This window comes from Vulpes lagopus, chromosome 8 (assembly GCF_018345385.1).
Source record: "Vulpes lagopus strain Blue_001 chromosome 8, ASM1834538v1, whole genome shotgun sequence".
NCBI lineage: Eukaryota > Metazoa > Chordata > Mammalia > Carnivora > Canidae > Vulpes > Vulpes lagopus.
The window spans coordinates 40,152,183-40,178,438 of record NC_054831.1 but is presented as its reverse complement, the minus strand read 5'-3'; the positions used below and the strand labels follow the sequence as shown (position 1 = coordinate 40,178,438).

General features: G+C 37.7%; 1 protein-coding gene across 1 annotated transcript; it reads right to left on the bottom strand.

Moving 5' to 3' along the window:
• Positions 1-6,052: 6,052 nt before the first annotated feature.
• LOC121497291 (proteasome maturation protein) lies at positions 6,053-21,543 on the bottom strand. The gene is made up of 6 exons (XM_041766711.1): positions 21,431-21,543; positions 18,820-18,917; positions 16,649-16,709; positions 13,108-13,209; positions 9,443-9,536; positions 6,053-6,223 (listed from the first exon to the last, which is right to left on the bottom strand). Exons 1-6 carry the CDS (start codon positions 21,431-21,433, stop codon positions 6,156-6,158), a joined length of 426 nt encoding a protein of 141 aa, XP_041622645.1. The 5' UTR covers positions 21,434-21,543; the 3' UTR covers positions 6,053-6,155.
• Positions 21,544-26,256: the final 4,713 nt, after the last annotated feature.

The window sequence follows — 26,256 nt, the reverse complement described above, 5'->3', positions numbered from 1 at the left end:
TCTCAGTGTGGTCCCTAGATTAGTAGCATCACCATCACCTAAGAACTTAATAGAAATGCAAATTCTCAGACTTAAACTCCAACCTCCTGAATCACAAGTTCTAGGGGTGAAGCTCTGCAGTCTGTGTTTTTAAAAGCCCTCTCATGATCCTGATGCACAGAAAAAGTTTGAGAATCACAGCCTTTTTTGTTTTTTTATTTATTCATGATATACATAGAGAGAGGGAGAGACACAGGCAGAGGGAGAAGCAGGCTCCATGCAGGGAGCCTGACGCGGGACTCGATCCCGAGACTCCAGGATCACACCCTGGGTCAAAGGCAGGCGCTAAACCGTTGAGCCACCCAGGGATCCCCGAGAATCACGGCTTTACACAATACTAAGGACCTCTAGCATCCTTCTAAGGAAATATTTTAGCTAAAAAAGTGAAGAGGGAATGACAGATTTAGAATTGCCATCTTGCAACCCCTAATAAAGATATGTATGAATGCATCAGTGGCCACCTATAATAGAAAATGAGAGCCCATCAGGGATCCCTGGGTGGCTCAGCGGTTTAGTGCCTGCCTTTGGCCCAGGGCGTGATCCTGGAGTCCCGGGATTGAGTCCCACGTCAGGCTCCCAGCATGGAACCTGCTTCTCCCCTCCTCCTGTGTCTCTGCCTCTCTATGTCTATCATAAATAAATAAATCTTTTTTTTAAAAAAAAGAAAGAAAGAAAAGAAAATGAGAGCCCATTAAGCATTAGGTATCTTTTTTTATGAGACAACACACCAGCTATGAAGTGATCTTTTCAAAAATAATAAACCTAAACATGATCAAATTTGTAGATTCAACTAGCAATTTATAGAAAATGTAGGTGAGAACATGTGAAACTACATTACAAAGATGCAAACAGCAAAATCTAATCTGTGAGAAATTCTACAGAACTTTGTTTCTTTAACAAACAGCAAGAAAAAAACAAGAGATGGAAATATAACCCATAAATGGAGACAAATGGCACAGGTACCTGGGCAACTCAGTCGGTTAAATGTCTTTGGCTCAAGTCATGATCTTAGGATCCTAGGATCAAGTCCCGCATGGGAATCCCTGCTCAGCGAGGAGCCTGCTTCTCCTTCTCCCACTACCCTACACTTGTGTGCACTCTCTAATAAATAAATAAAATCTTAAAAAAAAAAAAAAGACAAATGGCACAAAAACCAATAAAACCAATAAAAACCATAATGTGAGTTACTTGGATCCTGATTCAAACAAAACAGCTGCAAAAAAAAAAAATTCTTACATTCATTGAACCATCAGGAATTTGAATACTGACTGGACATTCAATTACAAGGAATTATCATTCACTTAGATATAGTAATATTGTGGTTATGGTCAGCTTTATAAACTGAAATATTTCAGCACAGAAATGATGTCTTAAGTTTTTCAAGATAATATTGAGGGGGAAAATTAATGAAAAACTTAGAAGAAATTAGACTGGGCATAAGTATATTATGGAAGCTAGACGACAGGACTATGAGATTATACTGTATTTTTCTACCTACCTTTGGATATTTGAAAATTTCCATAATAAACAGTTTAAAAAGAAGAATACACCATTTCTTGTGCTTTACCAGGTCCTTTTGTCTTCTCAATTTCTCTAATATACTGCCTACTTGGAAGCCATGGCACATAACAGAGCAAGGCCATGGCCGCCCTAGCCTTTCTGGATCTTGTGACTTTCTCACATGATCAGGCAAGACATCAGTAGTATTAAGTTCAGCAGCGTTCAGCCTATGACTTACATATTTCTTTGGTCATAACTTCTTTGATAACTATGTTTATGGTGACTATGACAACTAAAGTACTGTAAGTATATTCAATACTCTGTGAAATAACATTAGGAATGCTAAAAGTTAAATCTAGTACTTTAACCCCCATGTAATTCTCTTTTCAAATTAAAGGTCTACCTATTCACTAAAATGGTTAGGTTTAGGGGCACCTGGGTGGCATAGTTGGGTAAGTGTCCAACTTGGTTTCAGCTCAGGTCATGATCTTGGGATCCTCAGATCGAGCCGTCATGGGGCCCGTGCTGAGCATGGAGTCTGCTAAAGTTTTTTTTAACCCTCTCTCTCTAAAATAAATAGATAGAATCTTTAAAAAACAAAACAAAATGATTAGGCAGGGCAGCCCAAGTGGCTCAGCAGTTTAGCGCCACCTTCAGTCCAGGGCCTGATCCTGGAGACCCGGGATGGAGTCCCCACATCAGGCTCCCTGCGTGGAGCCTGCTTCTCCCTCTGCCTGTGTCTCTGCCTCTCTCTCTCTCTCTCTCTCTCTCTGGGTCTCTCATGAATAAATACATTAAAAAAAAATCCCTGGATGAAAGGTTCTTGGGGAACAAGACATACATGAGGTCTCAAATTACTACTTCACAGATTAATTACAAAAGGAAAGCTGTACTCTTACAATGGAGAATTCTGGCAGCTGCCACCTGTTAACCAAGCGATCACACTTAGCAACACCAATAAATGAGACAACCTAATATTTTACGGCTCCTGATGTGATGCAGTTAAGTGCATATCACTATATTTGTAGACTTCTTGCCAAAATTCGTCCTGAATCTACCCAGGAGAAAATGAAGCAATCTGATAATTGGTGAATTTACCTGAAAGTTATGTTATGTTGGGTGTTTCTATATTGTTTGTCCAGTTTTTCTCTATGTTTGAACGTTTTCAAAATAAAAAGTTGGTGAAAACATAACTTACTTTTTGTATGATTTCTATATAACACAGAAAACAAATAAAAATGGTGGTTTAAGTCATGGGTTAAAATCAATCCACCTCTCCAAAAGTAAAAAAGCCCAGGCAAAACTGCAGCAGCATTCAGCCTGGTCTTTTACTGAACCAAAGCCATATCCTCTGTGACCTCTATTTGGTCACAGAGATGAACAATATAGCTTCTTCCTGTCTCCACTAGGTCAAGACACTGAAGAGAAGCAAAAAGACAAAGTACAACTGACAAGGCACGTCTACTGACTCCAGAAATAAATCTGAGATCTGGAAGCAAACTAAATTTTCAAGACTTGATTTATTTTTAAAAGAAAAAACATGCTAAAAATTCCTTTACTTTTTCAATCAGGAAATTAAACAATCCCTGATGAAATTTGATTTAAAAACCAATGAATGCTTATTTCTTATTCTTCAATATGACTTAAGGGTCTACAATATAACAAACTAAAAGTATAAGTTCTTATGTAAGCATTTATTGTACATGAAGTAATCTAAATCTGTTCTGAAATCATGAGCTAAATAAGAAATCCCATTAAGTGTCACATCACTTTTGGTTTTGCTTTACTGAAAAGCAAGTCAAAACTTAGTTAATATATACTTAGATTCTATGTATTTGATAAAAAAAAAATTAAACCAATTATAAATTTTAGTGGAAGATCATACACAACTGTCTGTTTTTCAAAAATAATCTACTTGTTCAGATCATCTTTTATATTCTTGAATGTCGACACTCAAAAGAATAACAAACTACAGAGGAGCTCTGGGTTATATTCATATGTACTTCTGAAAGAGGGATAACACTCATCGCAAAGGACAAAATTATAAAAAATGGTAAGCCTTTCAGTTATATTTTGTATTGAGGGTAAGAGTGAAACGGTGTTGTTTATAGCAAAAGCCATCCCATGGTGTGTGTGTGTCAAATATGTGCTTACTTTTTTGCCAATCCCTCAGCACTTCCAGACAATAAAATCCACAAATTCCTTTATTCTCATACCTACCAAAAGGTTTAATATAGAATTAGATTGCACCCTCATTTGGTATGTTTCTACCTAAGGATGTTTCTATCCTTTATTGTGAATTTTATCATTTTAAATTTAATAAAATATATTTTAATCAGCCACCAACCTACAAAGTTCCTCTTGAACCCAAAGCTATTTTCAAAAGCAAACAGAAACAAGGAAAATACTAAACTAATTCTTCAATAAGGCCACAGCATCTGAAGGAAAAATGCCTAGTTTGACACCTAGGCAAGCAACTCAGACATATCTGCAACCGAGTCTTATGAAGAAATCCAAATAATGCCAACTTCAAGCACACACTAAAGACTGCAGAGATTAAGAAACAGCAAACTATGCAGCACAGATACAGGCCAGAAGAACTGAGTGATGCTAATGACTGTTGCTAATACTGGGGCAAAAGCAAGCAAAGACAAAACAAAGGTTCTCAAGGATGGAGTGCTTTTCAAAAGTACACTTCCTGGGATCCACCCCACACCAGTCCTTTTGGAATTTCTGAGATTCAGATCCAATACCAAATTTTTTTCACAAGATTCCCAGGTGATTTGTGAATCTAGCAATGAGGATCACTAGTATAAATACAAAGAAGGTAAAAGAGGAAGAGAGGAAGCGAAGACCTTCAGAAAGTATTAATCACAATTACTAATTTCTGTTTAAAGCATCTGCTTTTCCAATTAAATCATGCTTATTAATTTCACAGTACCCTCTACTGGTCAGGAAGGGTATGAAATATTCTTAGAACTATGGTCACAAGAAATTTCCCTTTTCTTAATTAATTGAAAGAGAATATATCTAGAAGCAATTAGCAAACCTTCATTATTTCTCTTTTTTCATAACCTAAGTGTAAAACGATTTGGCAAATACTATAGTGGCAAAAATGTTTTCAACTTAATCTCAACAGTAATTTTTAAAAATGTGTCATATGGTTTTATTTCAAAGTTTGTCATCCTTGACACTACTTTTTATTTTATTTTATTTTATTAAAGATTTGATTTATTTATTCATGAGAGACACAGAGAGAGAGGCAGAGACACAGGCAGAGGGAGAAGCAGGCTCCATGTGGGGAGCCCGATGTGGGACTCGATCCCAGGACCCTGGGATCATGCCCTGAGCCAAAAGCAGACGTTCAACCACTGAGCCACCCAAGCGTCCCCCTACTGAGATTTTAAATCAAATGATTTTTGGTTGCAGGGAGCAAACTCTGAATGTAAACAGTTTTAAAATATTCAGTAATAACTTTGACATAGAAGACTGTTTCAACATAAATTATGAGTTTTAAAAATTATATTCCTTTAGTATTTTTGTTATGTGACCATAACTCTGTCTTTTCTGTTGTAGGAATTTTTCAGCATCCCTGTCCTCTACTAGATGCTAGTAGCAGCCCTTCCTCAAAGTCATGAAAACCAAAAACATCTCTACATATTATTAGATGCCCTCCTCCCTGGCCCCTAAAAGGGGAGAAGCAATATAGCCTTCAGTTGCAAATCAGTGACCTAACCAATTAAGATGTTCCCGAAAAATTGATAATCAAAAAATATTTTTTAATTAGTGAAAGATGACCCATTTACTGATTAAATCTAAAACTCATGAATTTTTGTATACCAAGTTCATAAGGAACATCTCATAAGAAAGAACAACCATAATGAAAATTTATTTTTAAATAATTATGGAATCTGTTCAGGGATATAGTGTGTGTACATGAATATTGTAATTTTTTTCTATTTAATCATCTTGTGATATATAAATCTATGCATTACAACAAGGTTATCAACATATGCTGGTTGGCTTTTCATTTTAAAGACAAGACCAAAATCAAAACCTTTGAACTTATTATACTTTTCAAATTCAAAGAATCAAATAGCTACAATTCTAAAATAGCATCAATAAATCCAGTATTTTTCTTGTAAGTATCAACAGGCTATAGTGAAACAAGGTAAAATATAAATACCCTACTCTGTACTTAATTTGAAGTGTTACCAGTGAAATCAATTACAGATGTTTATTCTGAGATGCTACTATGAAGGTTGTAGACTCAAATGCTGATAATGGTAATCAAAATTAAATTTATGGGATACCCAGAAAACAGACTGGATTGAAACCTGTACAATTTTAAAATACTCATTAACAACAATTTTTGAAAGACATATAGAAAGCTATTGTTTTCATATAAATTGGGAATTTTAAAATCATTTCCCTTTAGTGCTTCAACTGTCACATGGCCATAAACCAAAGATTAAATCATTTCAAATGATCACAAATACTATTTAGGCAAAAATTCTCATGTGTCAGTACTTTTAATGTTGTATACATCAAATTATAGTAAAAAGATGACTATAAACAACATGCAGCCCCTCTATTTTCATGAACAGCACAACAGATTACAGTAAACCAAGTTTATATTCCACCATCAAGTGTGGTTCTCCCATTAGTTCACTTTGTGACGGGTCTGAAAACAAACAAAAACAAACATATTAAAGATTCTCAAAAAAAGATAAAATCAATTATTCCACTAACATAAAAATCTAGAACAAGCAAAACTAAAAGTGACAGAAAACAGACTGGTGGCTGCCTGAGGCCAAAGGTGGGAACTGACTGCAAAGGGTTCAAGGAAGCTTTATAGGGTGATAAATACTTTGACTGGGGGGATATTACACAGTAGTACACGTTTGCTAACATTCACAGAACTGTACACTTAAAATGAGTACATTCTATTGTATGTCAACTATACCTCAATACAGTTGACTGGAGAAAAAAAAAAGACAACAGATTGAAAAAGTTCTCCTTTTTCAAAACTCAAGTTTTCCAGTAAGCTTCCCAGATGACTGTAGGAAACAATTTCTAATTAAAAGATTGAGCAGTCTTTTAATCTAGTTTACAAAAACATTTTATTTCTATTTTGTGCTGTTACGTACACAAACATAAATCAGAATTTGAGACCAAGAAAATCTTTAAAATCTTTACTATCTTATTTTTAGATAGCAAATATACAAAAGTCTTATTTTAACTGTACAATACACATAGAATAGCTTTTTAAAATTAATGCTAATAGTAAGCTAAAGCCTTTTTCCATTTCTGCCCTCTATTCCTCAAATAGGATTAAAAAACCAATGAACCGTAAAATCAGTTTGTAAAAATAGCCATCCACACGTACACACATATTCTCAAAAATTAAATTAAATTTTTAATTTAATTTAAAAATTTAAAGGAAATACACTAAATGAAAACAGCAAGTAAGTGAAGAATAAGGGAGAGAAATGGGTTTGAGGGTAATCATGGAGGGCTTGAGTTTCAGCTGTAATGTTTTAAATTGTTAAACAAAGAATATATTAATTTATATAACTTTTATATATACCTTTTAAACTCTGCTTTAAGCTCTAACTTTAATAAAGTACATGCTTATTAAATAAGTCACTTATATCAGAAAACCATACACCACATCAGCAAGGCAATGGCCTTTATGATTCTGCTCTGCCACTACCTTCCTGTGAGACCAAGAGGGAGGACTAAGCCTCTCCATCAGTCTGTTTAACCACCTTAGAGTGAGGGAACTGGAGTAAACAGAAGATCTCTTTTAGCACTGAAAGTCTAGTTTTGATTCTACTATTGCCCTCCTCAGTCCCTTCCCTTCCTTGTAAAATGCACAGATTTTTCTTAACCAAGTACTTCCCTGATGAGAAGGAAAACCCTATCACTTCCAACTCTTAACTCAAAACCCTGTAGCCACATGGGCCTTCTTAACACACTCATGTGTGTTGGGAGACAATTCTCTATATAAGTCTTTTACAATTCTGTAAGTCTTGGATACACTGCCTGCCTTTGTTCTAGACTCTCTTTCCAAAGCTGTTTCTAAAGTGAACAGCCTAAGACCAAGATCATGACTCTTCTGGAGCACAGAACAGGAAGGCTTCTTTACTATTATGGAAGATTCAGATGTCCTGATCGGGGTGGGGGTGGGGTTTCCTCAAACTATATATGTGGCATCATCTGACCTTCTTCTTGGTGCTCTGTGAGAGCTGGGGTTCAGGAAACCAACAGGAAAGCTGATACTCCAGCCCCTCTACTGCTGTGGGTAATCAACTGTTCTTTGACTCTTGGAGTCCTGTCTTCTGCCAGGGTCCATAAAACCACAGCAAGCCAACCTCTTAGCTTATAGATTAAGAAAACCTCTTAGGGATGCCTGGGTGGCTCAACAGTTAAGCATCTGCCTTCAGCTCAGGGCGTGATCCTGGAGTCCCGGGATCAAGTCCCACATCGGGGTTCCCTGCATGGAGCCTGCTTCTCTCTCTGCCTATGTCTCTGCCTCTCTCTCTCTCTCTGTGTGTGTCTTTCATGAATAAATAAATAAAATCTTCTAAAAAAAAAAAAAAAAGGAAAGGAAAGGAAAGAAAACCTCTTAAAACCCCTTCAGAGTTCTTCAGCTGTCTCTCAGGTTAAACCCCCCAACATATTGCTTCTTCTGCCTAAAATATTCTTCCCTCTACTTTTGATTAACTAATTCACACATCTTTTAGCAATCAAGTTATGTCATATTCCCAGAAGTGCCTCTCTCTCCCACTCAACAACAAACTGTATCACTCCCTTTTTATTCCTAGAATTTATCACAATTTGTAATTTTATGTTTGCTTTTATCTGTTTATCTCCCCATGTAGAAAAGTTTTTTTACTGCTGTATATTCAGAGCTTGCCCAGTGCCGGACACATAATAAATACTTGACTGAGTAAATGCTTAACAAGCACCACTCATTTTCTTTACAAAAAGGCAGGAGTTGATTTTTAAATAAATGTATTTTTGTAACTAACATAAAGATAAAAATATAGACACATGAACTATCACTTCGCTAATTTACAACAAGGTATAAGTGCAACGTAAAAAGTTTAGGAATTCCAGATTTTCTTGCATTGAAAAACTTCCCTCAGGGATGATTCTCAAAGGGGAGGCTCATCAGACTTCTGTTGTGTCCATAGCATTTCCTTACCAGACATCAGCAGCCAAGCAAAACTAATATAATTTAATCCTGTTGGGTTTTTCTGTTTCTCCTGAACTGCTAGGGCATAATGAGCAGAAGCAATACTAAACAGAATTCTATTTGTTTATCTTCTTCAGATCAGAAAAAATAGAGGCTGCTGCATGTATTGTTCTAACTTAAAAGTTATTCATCTCATACATAATAAAAGTGTCCAAGGAATTTTATTAAAAATTACAGATTCCTCTTTTCTAGTCACTACCTATAGAATCACAAAATTTCTTCAGGGGTGGAAGCTATTTTTTTTTTTTTTTAAGAAAACTTTTTTTTCTAGTCATTTAAAAAACTAGTCATATCCCACAAATATTTTGAATACTGAAACAACAACTGTTGTTTAAGCTACCCTTATATACTCTATTAGATTCACACCTTAGACTTATTCACATCTTAGACTATAACCACAGGACGTGAAATGAAGGACCGTCGTTAGTTTACTGAGTGACTATCACCTCCATAACTAACTTCCACCTTTAAAATCAGTTAAACAACAGTTGTTATGATTGAATTTTGTCTTATTGTAATAAACACAAGTAAACCCAATGAGCTATAAACTCCATAATGATGAGGATGCTGTCGGTTTTGTTTGCTTCTGTTGCCTTTTCATTATTAGGGCTCCATAAAAAGGTGCTGAATGACACTCACCATTAAGAATATCTTCAAATCCAATAGTCTCATCATTACCCCTTAAAATATCCAATGAAAGGTTTGAGCTTGGAAGAAATGGAAGACGCTGAACCTTCAGGAAAAATATGAAAGGGTAAGATTAGAGAAAACCAAGGGGGAAAAAAGAAACCAAAACATAATCTAATTTCATTCATTCTTTATTTGTAAAATTCACAAAACTAAATAAAACGATAATAACCAGTGGAAAAAAACACCAGTTCCTATTTTAGACCCAAACCAAACTTTAAAATTCCTCGAAGCTTTATTCAAAATATATAAAGACACTGAAAAGTATGGTTTTTATTAACACATAATAATCCCATCAGCTTTGTACATATTTGGGGGCTTTGCTTCTGCTCCCAGGAATACCACATCAATACATATGATGAAATGCAAAAATCTCAGAGCCTAATGTCATATCTAGTTCCTAATAAAGGTGGGATGATCAAATTCCTGAAGATATTCCAACTCAATAAGAGCATTATTCTACTTAGTGAATTGTTTACTTCACTTTGTTATGTTGTTTTGTATTGCTCATCGTAAATGCTTAAGTTATGACCATTTCAAACAGTATTGGTAACCAGAAAGAAAGACCAGTCACTTGTGGGGTCTTCAAAATACACAATACCATTCTTTTTTTTTTTTTCCTAATATTTCATTTATTTATTTGTGTGAGACAGAGAGAGAGGCAGAGACACAGGGAGAGGGAGAAGCAGGCTCTGTGCAGGGAGCCCAACATGAGACTCGATCCCAGAACCCCGGGATCATGCTCTGAGTTGAAAGCAGATGCTCAGCTGCTGAGCCACCCAGGTGTTCCTACACAAACCATTCTGAACTAGTGGTATCTACCTTTTTTAAGTATTAAATATATATACTGCAGACTGGTATATAAGTATGTAGTGGAGCAAGCATGGGTTGTGGAGTCAGAGACCTGGAGTCAAACTGTTTTACTACTTAACAATACTATGGCTGTTTAAGTTACCTGATCTTCTCACTCTCAATTTCCTTGTCTGTGAAACAAGATAGTATCACCTTCCTCTCAAACAAACAGGATGGTGTGGTGTAAAGTATGTATATAGTATAGTCGGTGGCATATATTTAGTATTCAATAAACTTTCATACAGCCAAACCAAATTTTCAGTTTCTGTGTTCTCTGTTAGTTGTCTAGCAATGATAATCGAAACAACGCAGGTTATTTTGGATATTGACAAAAGAATGCTAAGAGTAATAGCTAGTCAATAACTACAGGATACTAGTATTTTAAAGTTATCATAACTTTGAAATCTAAGGATGCTGTTAGAATAATTTCCACCAAGAAAAATATCTAGACTAATAATATTTTTAATTAGTAATGGCCTATAGAGTTTAGGATGAAAAAATTTCTCTAAGTTGTCAAAAATTATATGAAATATATATATATATGTATTACACACACACATATATATTTATTTTTTTTCCTTTAAAAAGAAAGTAAGGAGGACAGTGGAAGAAACAAAAACGGAGCTTGTAAGTTAAACCAGAGAGCACAGGGCCTGGTAGATACCTGGTAGGTACCGTGAAAGCGCCCGTGATGAACAGTGATGAGCAGACAGCTGTTACACACCCACAAGCAAGAGTTGGGACAGCACAGGGACAAGGGAGGAGGCAGAATCCCAGGCAAGGATGTGTGAATTACACGGGATTAAAACTAGGCCCGAAATATGAGCCATATGTAGCTGGAATGTGGGGAGGAAAATAAAAGGGAAGCTAACGATTCTGTGCCAAACACGTTATTTCATTTAACCTTCGGAATAACCCTAATAACCCTACACTGTTGTTACGGTTAACTCCATTTCACATTAAAAACAAACAAATGATCTGAGGCTCAGAAAGGTCTCTAACTTGTAAGTTCTTAAGATCAGTAGATGGTGGAACCAAGATTCACATCCAGGTTATTCTGACTTAGAGCCACACATGCTCTTTTAGAGCTTGATCCTTAGAAAAAGTTCTGACATAGATTCCAGGATGACTTAGACAATACAGTTGAGGGTATCAATAGAATTTACTGAAAAAGACACGGTAGTAGGAAGAACACGTACAAAAGCCAAAAGGTGAGGAAAAAACTCAGCTGGGATATGCAAGCAGTTTTAGGAGGCTATCAAGTATGGTGGAGAACAAGGAGAGTCAATTCATAAACAGCCATGTTACAGAGTTGAGTTTTAATTTGAGGGCAAAGTAAGGAGAGAGGTATGATCAAATCTGTATTTTACAAAGGTTCCTGTGGCTAGAACACGTACAATGGATCAGAGGGCAACAAAGCTCAGCATTAGTGATCTGGACGTGGCATAGTAGGTGATCAAAACCAATGTATTAGCACTGGTGAAAACATGTAATTGACTAGATGGTGGAGGTACAGATGAGGTGCGGTGTGAGACAACCAAGGCTCATGCATGTTCCAATCTCTGCCCTTAGGAAGCAACCTGTTCACACAGGATGCGGAGTATGTGAGGAATAATGAGTTACCCTGTACTTACAAAGGTGAAATGTGAAGTGCCTGTGTAACTTCACAGTGTCCAACTGAAGAAGTCTACAGGTTTACAGCTCATGACAATTAAAACTTGGAAGTCATTAACATACAAATGATACCAAAAGTTATAGGAATAAACAGGAAATAACAGGATGAGGACTGGAAATGGGACCTACAAAACTGGTATTTCAAAGTTAAGAAAAAAGCAAAAGGAACCTATACACAAACACCTGAGAATAAGGTCTCAGAAACAGAGAGATATCAGGAAAGTGTGGTATTCTAAAAGCCAAGGAAAAAAGGAGTTACTGGTGTTACACACCACAGGGAGATCAAATAAAAGGAAGGCAAACATACAGATAACCACACTGTTCAGGAGCAGTTTCACTGGTGTGATGAGAGCCAGAAAACAGTGGGTTGAATGAATAGAAGGTAAAGGGGCATATAGCAAATGGAGGCAACTTTAAGACACTCAACCTGCAAAAGCACACTTATAAAGAAGGTGCAATAAAGAGACTGACACAATTTTTGTTTTAAAAGACAAAAAAAGTTAGAATGTATGTAAACACTGCTGATGAGTCTGTCCAAGTGCAGACAGAGGATGAAGATATCAGTTATAGAAAGGATCCATGAAAAGATCTTACTTCCTAAAAAAAAAAAAAAAAAAAAAGATCTTACTTCCTGACATAGCGTGACACGATAGAATCTAGAGCACAAAAAAAAAAAAAAGAATCTAGAGCACAGGTCGAGGACAGTTCTTAAACACCTCCAAGGACATTTCTGAAGATCTTTTCCTGAGCAACAGGTATACATAACTATATACAAACTGCCTATATACAAACATACCACAACCTGAATATTCCTAGAGGTATTTCAAATTCAATATAACCCCCTAAAGACAGAAAAACATGAAAGTAGATACAGATAAGCTTTGGCACTAAGCTCATAATTTGAAGTTTTCCACTTAAGGCCTTCTTTTTTCTCTTTAAAGTAGGAATCCAGGTCATACCCTGAAAAGGGACAAAGTAGAATAGGCAATGGAGGAGAAGAGAAGGTAAGGCTTTAGGTACTGCAGAAGACTCCTTCTAACTCATAGCAACCCACATGTGGAACATATCATAACTGACATCCATAAGCTCACCTGCTGCACTGCCTTGAATTCCATTTGTAATTTTAGTGGAGCAAACAGACCCTGGATGTTTCTTAGTGTAGAAAAATTCATTTTATCTTGGTTGAGCTGGAACTACAAGGCAAACAATATAATTTTAAATGTTACACTCAACATTCTGCTTTCAAAACAGCACTGATACATATGTAACACAACAACACTTGAAGAATTTTAGTATCCATAACTGAAATAAAAACAAAGTACTTTTATTAATTTCTTCAATAAATTTTAGAATATATATGTCTTTGTTTTATCAGGCACACAGTTGTACTTCCCCAACGTGAAATTAACACCTAAAATTGGATTTACAAAACTGCTAAATTAAGGAATGTTTTTCACATTGCAAAAGTACATTTACAAAATATCTTAGTGTTTTAGAATTACCATAAAACTGATAAAACAAAGAAAAGGCATAAATAAAATGAGATCCAGAAAGCTATATACAAGTGATAAAAATAGTGAATTTCTAAATATGAAAGTATATTAATTCAAAAGACTTCATTAAAAAAATAGTCAAACCCATTATACCATCCTGTTAAATTAAGCTACAATATTTAAACTCCACTTTTTGGGGTAAGAGGTTCCCCAGGTGGCAGGGGGACCCAAAACTCTAATATCTGTCCAGTTTGTATTGGGTCTTAATAAGCTGTTTTTTCTAGAATCATACTTTTACTAAACACTAATATTACTTCTAAAAAAGTTTTACTGCAATTTAATGTAATTCAGGCAAAATGAATCAACTTGACCCATGAATTCTAATCATAGTTTCCCAAAATGGGTAGTGGATAGGATTGCGGACTGCTACAAAGGTCTGAGTTAACATTAATTATAGTAAGGTAAAGCGACTTTTGTGATCATTTTTTATTAAACTACAATCTCTTGATAAGATTTTAGGTCAGGGCGGGAGGGAGGGTTCAATCAAAAACATGAGAGATTAGTGCTCAGTTTAGACATGACCTGGGCCCATATACACTAAGTCTAAGGTAAGATACGAAATAGTATGGTTTTTAATTACTTAGGTTGAGTATAAAATTTTAACAAATGGTTCTTAGGGAAAATATGCAAATAAAATATGCAATATTTTATTACAGATATATATAATCTGAAGTTCTTATTGAAGGGTTTCCTTCAATAGAAACAGTATGGTTTTTAATTACTTAGGTTGAGTATAAAATTTTAACAAATGGTTCTTAGGGAAAATATGCAATAAAATATGCAATATTTTATTACAGATATATATAATCTGAAGTTCTTATTGAAGGGTTTCCTTTAAATATTGGATTATGGGATGCCTGGGTGGCTCAGCGGTTGAGCATCTGCCTTTGGCTCAGGGTGTGATCCTGGGGTCCCAGGATCAAGTCCCACATCAGGCTCCCTGCATGGAGCCTGCTTCTCTCTCTCTCTCTCTCTGTCTCTCTCTCTCTCTCTCTCTGTGTCTCTCATTAATAAATAAATAAAGTCTTAAAAAAAATAAATATTGAATTATCCTCATAAAGTAAAATAAAAAATTCAATTTTATAAACTTTGATGAATATATATATATCTACCTTATAATATGATGTCAAACTGGAATTATCAATCAACACATAAATTATTAACGACCACATGCAAAATTACAATTAAGCTCTGTGGTAATATACCAGAAAGCAGTCTACTATGGAGGAGGTTATATGATCTAGTTGGGAAGATATTACAACTAGACCAGGGCTTCTCAACCCTTGGCAGTACGGACACCTTGGACTACATAATTGTGGTGGTGGATGGGTACTGTCCTATATATTGTAGGACTTTTAGCAGCATCGCTGGCCTCCATCCAATTAATGCCAGTACCAAAGACCCTTCTCTCCCAATACCGCTTGTGACAATCAGACATTGCCAAATGTCCCCTGGAAGAGGTAAAATTATCTCTTGTTGAGAACTACTGGTATAAATAATGATGGTCATCTTCCATCACCATCACCACTACAGCTCCCAATCATGGAGAGCTACTATAAGCCAGTATATGCAAGGTATGGGCTATTACTAACTCCATTTCACAAATGAGGAAACCAAGACTTAAAGAGAGATTAAGGAACTTGCCCAAATTCACTTAGCTACTAAGTATGGTGTCAAGAATCTAAATCTAGGGCAGCCCGGGTGGCTCAGCGGTTTCACGCCACCTTCAGCCCAGGGCATGATCCTGGAGACCCAGATCAAGTCCCACATCGGGCTCCCTGCATGGAGCCTGCTTCTCCCTGTCTCTGTCTCTGTCTCTCTCTCTCTCTCATTCTGTGTGTGTCTCTCATGAATAGAATCTAAATCTATATAGTTCAATTATACAACCCACACTACAGGACTTAACAATAGATAATAAGCCACAGAATTTTGAGAGACTGCCATTGGCTGGTGAAGTGATTAAGGAGACTACACAGAAGCAGCTGATGTAAACGGAGTCTCAAATGATTTATGCAATTTTTAAACTCTTCACCATCTGGGTCAGTCTCACTCAGATTTGTCAGTTTCTCTTTAACATGTATTGCTCAGAACTGAACCAATATTCCAAATCTAGTGGCCAGGCTAATAATTGGAAAAGTGAGACTATAATCTCCCTTAATTTGAGCCCCAACTTATCAATAACAACACTGTACCATCTTCCTGAAGCAGTAAGATACCTCTTTCTTCTTGCTCTGAATGTATTTAGAAACTCTTTAAGTTGTATTTATAGCATGTACGCAGGCTATACCCTCTTTGGGAGGGATCTTCTCCTACGTATAGGCTATATACTCTCTTTGGGGGTGACCCTTCCCTATCAATCTAGTTAATACTGATCTGAAACAATTCAAATGCCTATTCCTCTACAAAGCCTTCCACTAGCCCTATGCACAGGTGGTTGCTCCATCTTGGTCCTCTATAGCATTTTATAAGTGCCTATCCACTGCTTGTCCTCCCATTAAATTTTCAGCCCCTCCAGGTTGTGGATTATGTCACATTTATCTGTGTATCTACTGTGCCTACCAAGAAGATATGTCCCTCAGTAACTTGGGAAATGCAAAACTTGAGAAAAAGGTCAAGGCTAGAGATATGGACTTGGATGTTAACTGCTAACACGGCAGAGGAAAGATATAAAAGAAAACAGGCTCATCAAATGAGGAAGTATTATGAGAGGAATGGAAAAGGAGACTGGCCTTTAGAAATGTCCATAAAGGGGGCCCTGGCTAAGAGTTGTTAGAGCATGTGACTCTTAATCTCAGGGTTTTGAGTTCAAGCCCTATGCTGGGAGTGGAGTCTAGTTAAAATTAAAAGAAAAAAAAAAGTCCATAAAAAAGACAGAGAAAAGTGTAGAAAAAGAGCTTTAGGGAAGCTTATAATGATAATTCAAAGCCTACTCTACAAGGATACTGAAAATAAGTCCTTGTATTCTTCACGGTCAAATGCTCAACATCAAAATTATCTTAATAAATGAAATCACATTAAGTATTACTAAAAGTATACTTCTAGGAGAGGATAAAAATAAAAACATGGGTAATGTACTTACATTTTTTTCTGATAATTCAAGAGGATGACTGGGCAAAAGTTCATTTTTCACACAAGGTAGACTGGGAAAAAAAAAATTTTTAAAGGGAGATTATAAACCACTCAAAACCTAAAGCTCAAAATTGCATCCATCAATAGGTGTTAACTATAAGGGAATGGCACAAGGAAGCTTTTAGGAACGATGACACTTCTGTATCCTGATTGGGGAAATGGTTGCAGCAATTGATATATGTATCAAAATTCATATAACTGAATTATAACATAATGCATTATGTAACACTAAAGAAAGGTCAAATTTACTATATATGGTAACTTTTAAAATGGACCAATTATAGATACTAGTGGTCAATTCATTAGGGTGAACCCTTCAAAAAAAGTATTAAGTGACACCCCATATCTAGAAAAAATTCAATAAAGTATGATTAAAACGACTATTATTTGAGGACATGCTTCCTGTATTATATAGAAAAAATCTAGGGGCATGGTTGGTTCAGTCGATTGAATGTCCAACTCTTGGTTCTGGCTCAGGTCCATGGACCTCTGCATCTGGGTATCGAGCCCCACATCGATACCCCATATCTAGAAAAAATTTAATAAAGTATGATTAAAACTACTATTATTTGAGGACATGCTTCCTGTATTATATAGAAAAAATCTAGGGGCATGGTTGGTTCAGTCAATTGAATGTCCAACTCTTGGTTCTGGCTCAGGTCCATGGACCTCTGCATCTGGGTATCGAGCCCCACATCAGGCTCTGCACTCAGTGAGGAGCTGGCTTGAGGATACTCTCTCTCTCCCTCCCATATCCTACTTGCACACCCATAAATCTTAAAAAAAAAAAATCTATGTCTCTTCTGTTCAGATCTATACATATTCAATATACGTTTAATAAACACATGCCAAACAATAGGTTTGACATTTACTGAACAGCTACTATATAAGGTCATATATTGCTAGAACCAGACCACTGATCTTTATCACTCTATATATATAAAGAGGACTATCCTTATTGCCAAAATATGATTGGAGAGCTGAGAGGAACCACAGAAATCCTGCAATAATCATTTATTGAATATTATCTTTGTACAGAATATTATCCTAAAAGCAGAATTTGAAAATGGTTCTGAAAAAAAAAAAAGAAAATGGTTCTGTTTACAGCAATCTAAAAGTCTACCTGGGAAGAAAAAGGAGCATTTTGTTTAGAAAAAGATAAATAAATAACAAATCACCAGAACCTGACTAGCTTTACAAATTTGATCATACTATACCATAAATCAAATTATATCTCTAATTCCAAAGACTATAAACTGCATCTTTCACTAGAAAATGGAAAGACAACAATGAGGCATTATGTCTGTCCCTAGACACCAATATTAGAATGACATTTTATTAAAGTGAGCCAAAGTACTTAAAGTTACATATAAAATTCAAAAATTCAAAACAGATGTTTACAGGGTTAGGCACTACCCTTATCTGATTAAGCAGAAAAGCCACTTGCCAAGAAGAAGTACCAGAAATTGAGACCTCAATATATAGAAACATGGAGGAAACCAAGGAAGGGGTACAACTGGTGCTGAAGCTAGAAAAGTAAAGTAACAGTAGCTAACGCTTACTGAGAGCTTTTCAATGTCAGGTACTATTGTAAGTATTTTTCGTGTATTAACTCACTTATTTCTCAAAATAAGATTTACACTATTAACAGCTCTATTTCACAGATACAGACATTGAGACGTAGAGGAATTAAGTAACCTGCCCAAAGTCATACATCTAGTAAAAGCAGAGCCAGGATCAAAACCCAGGCAGCCTACTCCTGAGTATGCTCTTAACTGTTGCGTTCTACTGTCTCCCAGAGAGTTACTCCAGTAATCAATAAGATAAGGAGACAAATGGCTCTCCAAGTTAGCAGTAGTAAAAAGAAGCCTACCAAATCATGCTACTAGCTAACACCTCCTAGAAGGATGTCCTATCCTGGAACCCCACTACTGCTAAGACATGTCTTCCATTATAGAAAATATCCACTCCCATCCTCCCTCAGTCTAAGGTATGTTACTTGCTATATCCCAAATTAAATATATATTTATGGCCTATCAAAACATTTTTTAAATATTGTGAAAAAGAATTCACAGAAATATTTTATTATAACCAACTCTAAGTCACAATTCTCCCATATACCCTTTTCGAAGAAGATCATGCTGTTCAAAAGGTCCACTTGCTGAAAGTTCAGTAACTGGAATACTGTCCTTCAGCTGAGATCCAAGTCCTCTGGTATTCTACAACACAAATAAAAACACTATTAAATACAAAAAATGTTTTAAAACTCACACTAAACATCTATATAAAAAACACTGTTTAAACATTAGACAAAAAAATAAAGCCGTCTCTGCCCTCAAAGAGCCCACAGTCTAGACAATTATGATGAGCCTTAGCATTATGATAGACTAATTATACATGGTACACTAAATAATATAAAATTTGGGAGTAGGAACCATTCCTGAGTTGATCGCTGAATATCGTCATGTTGAAAGGCAATCCAAGAAAAAAGAACACGGTTAAAGGTACAAAGATATAAATGAACAAGCTACAAGTAGTTTGACATGACCAGCTAACTAGATGTCTCAGTGAGGCAAAGGAAAGGTTGGCAAAATGAAAAAAACAAAAAGGCTTAAACATGCAAAGAAATTCAGGTTTTATTCTGAAACTGATAGAGAGCCTCTGAAGGTTATGGCATGATCAGATTTACTTTCATTGGAAAGATCCCTCCTTTAGGTTGTAATGATTAGCACAGAATGAAAAAAGTTGAGGACACAATCCTGGGGAATACTATCCCTTAAGGAAGAATAAGGAAGTGGGATTAAGAATGAACAGAACAGCTAGAAGAATATGGGAAAGAAGCTTAAAAAAAAAAAAAAAAAAAAGGACATTCAGAAAGTATTTGGTTTCTATACCAGGGTACTCCCTATGATGATTAATCATCATAGCAGAACAAAAACAAAGACTCACAGTATATCTGGCACTAGTATATTATCACCCTACACATCTATACTATAAAACATTTAATTACCAAATATTTATTAAACATCTACTACGCTGGTAGATGCTGAAGACACACATCTACCTCTCAGGGCTTAGTCTAATGAAGATAAATTAAATAAGCAAATAAAATGCAATAAATGTTACAACAGATTAAAACACAAAAGCTAACTTTTAATCATTTGTTCAAGTACAATATCCCTTAATTCTGCAGAAAAACACAAAACAGCTACAGGCAGTTTGGTATCCACCCTTACACTACTCTAGAGGAAACTATTCTGAGAAACCAACATTTAAATTGATTTCTTAATATATCTGTATTTTATTAGGTCAGGTACTTTAATCTTTTCAGGGTTCCTTCAATCTACCACTCTACTTCAGGATCTCACACCTGGATAACTTTTACAGCACTTGACTGGGTCTTGCTGTGTCTAGACTTTTCCATTTTACAATTTTGCATATCAAGGTTTTCCTAAAACATATAATCTCCCTCACCAAACTGTTAAAAAACCGTTTACGGACTCATCAATGTCTTGAAAAATAAAGTCCAACGTCATTAACCGGAAACTCAAGAACCTACAAAACAGGTTCCCCTACACAGAAGTCAAGGTTGATCCAGAAAAGAATCTGGAATCTAGGGTGGCCTGCTTCTAACCTACTATGCGACTATGATCAAGGCATACAATCTCTCTGGCCCCCTTTACTCATCCTTCCAGGTACCTAAACTCTTTCCAGGTCTAGAGTTACAGGACTGTACCTTTCCAAATGCATCTCCTAGTACTTTCCCACATCAACATTCTCCTCCTCCCAGATTGCTTTATTATAAAGTAACAGAAGAAAAGTCTCTTCTATGCACAAAGAAAAGGAGAATTCTGATTTCTGGGCTTTACCGTTATTTCTCCTAATTTCCTTCTGTAAAATATCAGGATTGGTACCTGATGCTTCTATTAAACCAGCAGAGGAAAGCAAATCTCTGAAAAGTTTTAAGCCTCACTAGTTAGACCTCAGTGTTTATAAAACCTCTTCCCAAAAATCAGCACTACCACCTCTAGAGGCTCTCTAGAGTTAGATGGCCTCATATCAGAGTCAGGGGCCACGGCCGTTCAGGAGTCTTTCCCAAGCATCACAACTTTTAAGTTAAAAAGAGAGAAAGGGGGAGGGAGGGATGCACTTAAAAACACTGACAAACAGGGAGTGGCATCTGATTTTCCCCCTCTCCAACTTCTGGCATACTACAAGTTCCCCAAAAATGTTTGTAAACGTGGGAGTTAAAAAGGCGGCTTTACAGTCGGATTTGTTAGCAAAGCAGTTCCGAGGTCAGGGGTGAGTGAGGAGTTCGAGGGCTCTGGGCCCCCGAGGTTCGCAACCTCCTGCGAAGGACAGCCAGCAGCGCCGCACCACAGAACAACGCTGCGCTTTCGCATTGGTCCTGGCCAGCTCGGTGCCACCTACGGGGAAGGGGGTAGCGGCGTGCTGCGGAGCTTGGGGATCAGACGGCGCAAATCGAGAGAAACAAGTGAAGGGAACGAAGCCGAAGCGCTAGTCGCGGGAGCCGCGCCGGGCAGCCCTGCTCGGGCCACAAGCCACGAAACCCCCTAACCCCGTGACTCGACAGATCATGGCGCCCGAGGCCGACCTCATCCTCCCGCCGCCGCCGCTACCCCGGGACGAGCTAGGGGTAGGCGGTCCATTCCTCCCGGGCCAGGGTCCCGAGCCCGCCCGGAACACGGGTCGCGCAGGGTCTCTCACTCACCATCTTCACTTGCTCTGTGAACAGCCGCTCGGCCCTATTACCGTCAGCCGGCCCCGCCGCTCACTTCCGTTTCCGGGGTTGCCCCCCCACATCCGCCGGAAGTGCGTCCGTCCGGGCGAGGAAGGAAGGAGGGCGCGGGGCGCGGGGAGGGAGCCGCGCGGGGCCGGAGCTCCCACGCCTCGAGTCCCGAGGGACCGGGGGCCAAGGGCGCAGTAAGGGTGTGGGCTGGAAGGAGGTTGGGGTCGGGACGAGACGTGCCGGAGGGGAGGGAGGACGCCGACCTCCGCTTGATGAATAACAAACATCTGCCGTTGGTACCGTATTTGAAGGGGTGCCATGTGCTTTGGTGGATGTATCCCGTTATTTAATACAAAACCTCCTTGAGGTAGATACTGCATTTTTCGTGAGGGTGAACGAAGCATACTTCACAGTCTTTCAGCTAGTAAGGCAGAAGTAGAACACGAAGCTCTGCCAGTTTATTTTTTTAAATAAATATGTCGAAGGCCTGCTATGTCCAGAGTCCTTGCCCAGGCTAAGAACGCAGCAATGAGTCAGGCTGATGTGGTTCCTGGGCTGGAGGAGCAATGGAGCTGTTGGGGTGGGGAGGAGGGGGGCATGGAATGGAGTACAGGTGCTAATTACCCACGCATATCGGGCTCTTGGGTACAGCAACACCATCCTAAGTGCTTTACGCGAACTATCCTTTAATCCCTTCGATCATCTTATGAAGTAGGTACTGCTGTTGTCTCAATTTTACGGTCAGGACAGCAAGACAAAAGAGGTTAAATATGCCCAAGACCCCGTAATTCATTGTCAGCATTATACTGACAATACAGCATTGTCAGCATATACTGTGTTGCCTTCCAAATAAAATGTGTTAAAATGGACTCGTTTTCACCATATAATGGAGGTAACTTAAGGAATCCTTGGGCTGATAGTGAAAGCATAGACTGAAGTCATTTGAGATAGAATATATGAAAGAAGATTACTGGCAAATTTGCTTAGGTAAAAAAAAAAAAAAGTGGGAAAGGAGGTCTGTGTGGCTAAAGTTAAGTAAGATAGAGAGTGGGAGATAACGCTGTAAGTTGATAGAGGCAAGTTCATTATGGAGGCCCCTTAACCAATTAAGGATGACGCTTTATCTTTAAAAGTCATTGAAGGATTTCTAAGGAGGTAGGTGATAAGGTCAGACATGTTATGTGTATCTACAGCCATGGTCCTACAACCTTGAAGTTTCAGGAGAGTCCAAATTTTGAATATTTTGCACTGCTGTCCTTATCTTCTCTGGCTCTTCCAGATTCACCTTGAGATTTGAGTTTGCATGCTTCATTTGCATTTTTCCTTTCACTCAATTCCACCTAAGGAGAAATTTTAAAACTGCAACTCTTAAAAAGAAATCACTTTGATGTTGATTCCTTACAGTTTAGTCATTAAATTTTTGTTGATCATTTGATTCTAGAGCTAAAGAGAAGAAAAGGCCGATTCCCTATGCTCGAGATGCTTTTCTTTTCCTGGGGGGATAGACATGGTAAATAAATGTGGTAAATGCTTATTAGAGAAAGGAGTTGGATCAGGAAATGGTTGGGAACGGGAAAAGAGGCTTTTGAAGAAGAGGAAATGTGGAAAGGCAGAGATTTGTAAAAAGAGCATGTTGTGGGATCCCTGGGTGGCGCAGCGGTTTGGCGCCTGCCTTTGGCCCAGGGCGCGATCCTGGAGACCTGGGATCGAATCCCACATCGGGCTCCCGGTGCATGGAGCCTGCTTCTCCCTCTGCCTGTGTCTCTGCCTCTCTCTCTCTCACTGTGTGCCTATCATAAATAAATTTAAAAAAATTAAAAAAAAAAAAAGAGCATGTTGTAATATGAACAATGAATATTTCCTTGTGGTTGAAGTTCTGGGGGGGTAGGTGGAACGAGATGAAATTGGGAGAAACTAGGAACCAGGATACCATTTAGAGTGTTGCAGTAGTCCACAGTAGAGATGACAAGGGTAGAAAGGTAGCATAGCATATTGGAGAGACTGAGAAGCAGTGAAAAGTAGGGATGGACCTTAGGATACTAGAATTCACAAGGCAACCATTGGAAGGAGAGCCTGCTGTGGAGACAAAGAGATATCAGAGAGGCAGAAGGAAAATCAATCAAAGTGCTATCATAGAATCCAAAGGGAAAGAGAGTGTTGAGAAATTGAAAATAATTCAAAAGAAAGGTTACAAAGTAATTTTTTAAAAGCTTTAAAAAGATCATGAAGTCTTGGAAATAGATCTTTGGTGACTGACATGATTTAATTTCAGGAGAGCGGCAAGGAGAAAAAAAATGCCTTATTTTGAGCCATACCCACACCCATATTTATATCCTTTTAAAAAAGATTTGTTACAGCATTAACTAAAACAAGTCATGTTGAATATGCTAAAGTAGTTTAAAGATTTGTTAGATTTGATATTAGAATGGTTTAATATGTTTACTTAGGCTTTATGTAATATAGTTCAGAGGATAGACTACTAGTAATTATTAACATCTGTGTATGTCATGCCCTATTCTTAGTTCTTACCATTTTTTGTTTCAGTTAATCCTCAATTATTCTATGAGGTTGGTACTACATTATCCACGTTTTACATGAGAAACAGGCTCATGTGCATTGTAGCACAACAAGTACTCTATTTTACTTTATTTTTTGTTGCCTTCCTTGACTTTACTCTTAAACTTCTCTGGCAGAAATAGTTGTTGAATGCATGTTGTTGAACATCAGAAGAAACCCATCTAGAATGTAGGCTGCTATTGAAACATGGGTGAGAGTGGATGAATGAATACAGAGAGGTTACAGCTCAGGTTGGTGTAAAACTTGATGAGTTGAAAAATGCCCACGGCTTTGGTTGAGTCCTCATCCTTTCAAAAGTAAAGAAAGTATGGTATAAAGCAAATGTATGCATTTCAAAGAGGTAGTTGAGTGATAAATGATCAAGCAGTAAAGTTGGGAGCAAGAAGTTGTGTTGACATTTTTCTTACCCTGTGAGTTAGGGAATGTGGGAGAAAGAGTAGTCACCATTGCACAGGCTTTTGAGGAAAGTGGCATCATTTAGGAGAAAGTTGGGTTTCAGTAAGGGCTAAGATGAGGGAAGAGAACTTGTGGAAAAGTAAAAAATACTGGGAAATCTAGCTGCAATAAGCTAGGGAAGTCTAATTGAATGTTCCAAGGGACTTAGTGGCAGGATTTGTGATGGGCAGACCAGTGAGTAGCAGGTTCAGGGGCATTTAATGGTACCAGAGGAGTGTGTGGGATAAAGAAGTCAAGGTTCTCTCCTTTACGCACCTGATGCAATCAATACACTACAATACACTACCATAACCTTTAGCACTTAGTTGTGTTCATCTGTTTCCACATCTATTTCTTTTCAACAACCTTCCAGGGCTCTACCTTACACGTTATTGTATCTGTACCTGGCACACACAAAGCACCAATAAGTATTTATTGAATGAGGAGTGTGGGAAAGAACAGATGAATGGAGAGTTGTGGCTAATCGGCAAGGCTAGACTAATATGGTTGGGAAAAAGGTGGAGGTGGATATGGGTGATCCAAGAAAACTTACTTGAAGAAGTTTCCGGAAGCACCTTCCTGGGCCTGAAGCCCAACCTTACAACTCAGCACTATAAGCTGAGGCCCTAAATCCTCATCTGGTTCCAATTATCCCCTTTCCCCCAGGGCTAGACTCAACAAAAACTGGCACCTCACCAAAAAGTCTACAATTCTGACATCCGCTAATGTAAGGAGCCATAGATATGTGTGTGTGTGTGTGTATGTGTGTGTGTGTGTGTGTGTGTGATGTGCCCAACCTTCCTCCTCCCCCTTCCAGCTACAAATTCTGGCCAGTCCTGCTTGGTCTTTTTTTTCCTCCTGGTCTCTGACAGTTCTTAGCCAGATGGATTCTTTTGAGCTCTGAAAGCAGAATGGGGGAATTTGGAGAGGGTCTGGCAACAAGGGTTGGTGGCAATGATTTTCCCTCAGAGCTTAAGGTAGGAGAAGCATGAAAGCTCCATTTTTTGAGAGAGGAGGAAGAAATAATTAGTGTAAAAATTTTGTAAAACATAATCTAAGTACCTATTAACTAAAACATTGTATGGCTGTGTAAGTTTCAGATACTGTGCTCCCTTGTGAGGTTGGGGAGGGAGCTTTTGTGAGGGGATGGTACAAATCTCAACATAAGGAAGTTACTATGTCTCAGAAGACCTGAAAAGAATCTATAAATTATAAATAGTACATCCAACACTTCTTTAAGTGATCTAAATTCTTGTCGTGTTGGGGAAGGTTCAATGTACTTAATTTCAGATAAATCATATTTACACATCTCTCTTTGCAAGTCCCTTCCTAAGTGTTAAGGGATGGAGAAATACTTTACACCCAGTTTATTTGACAGACACTTTCCTTTAACCCTATGAGATGAGTGTTTCATATTTCTTCTGAAATACTTGCTGACTATGATCTCAGATGGAGCTACTTTTAAAAGAGTGTCCTCTGAATATGACAAGCTGGATTTTGAGAGTAAGTACTAAAGTGGACTCTTGAATCCAGGTGTTTTGTTTTAGTATTTTACATCTGTGTTGCATCAGACACAGCAGAGGTTAGCATTCCGTTTTTTCTGCTCATAGTCCTATTCCAGGTCTGTAAATTTGAAAAAAAGTGGTTTATATTTTCATCATGAAGAATATTTGTGGAGCATACAATTGTAGATTATACACAACAAAGTTTAAATTCTAGCCCCATTTCTATTACCCTTCATTTACCAGCCAACATGTAAGAAGCATAGAGTCATGTTAATACTAGATGAAGAGAAA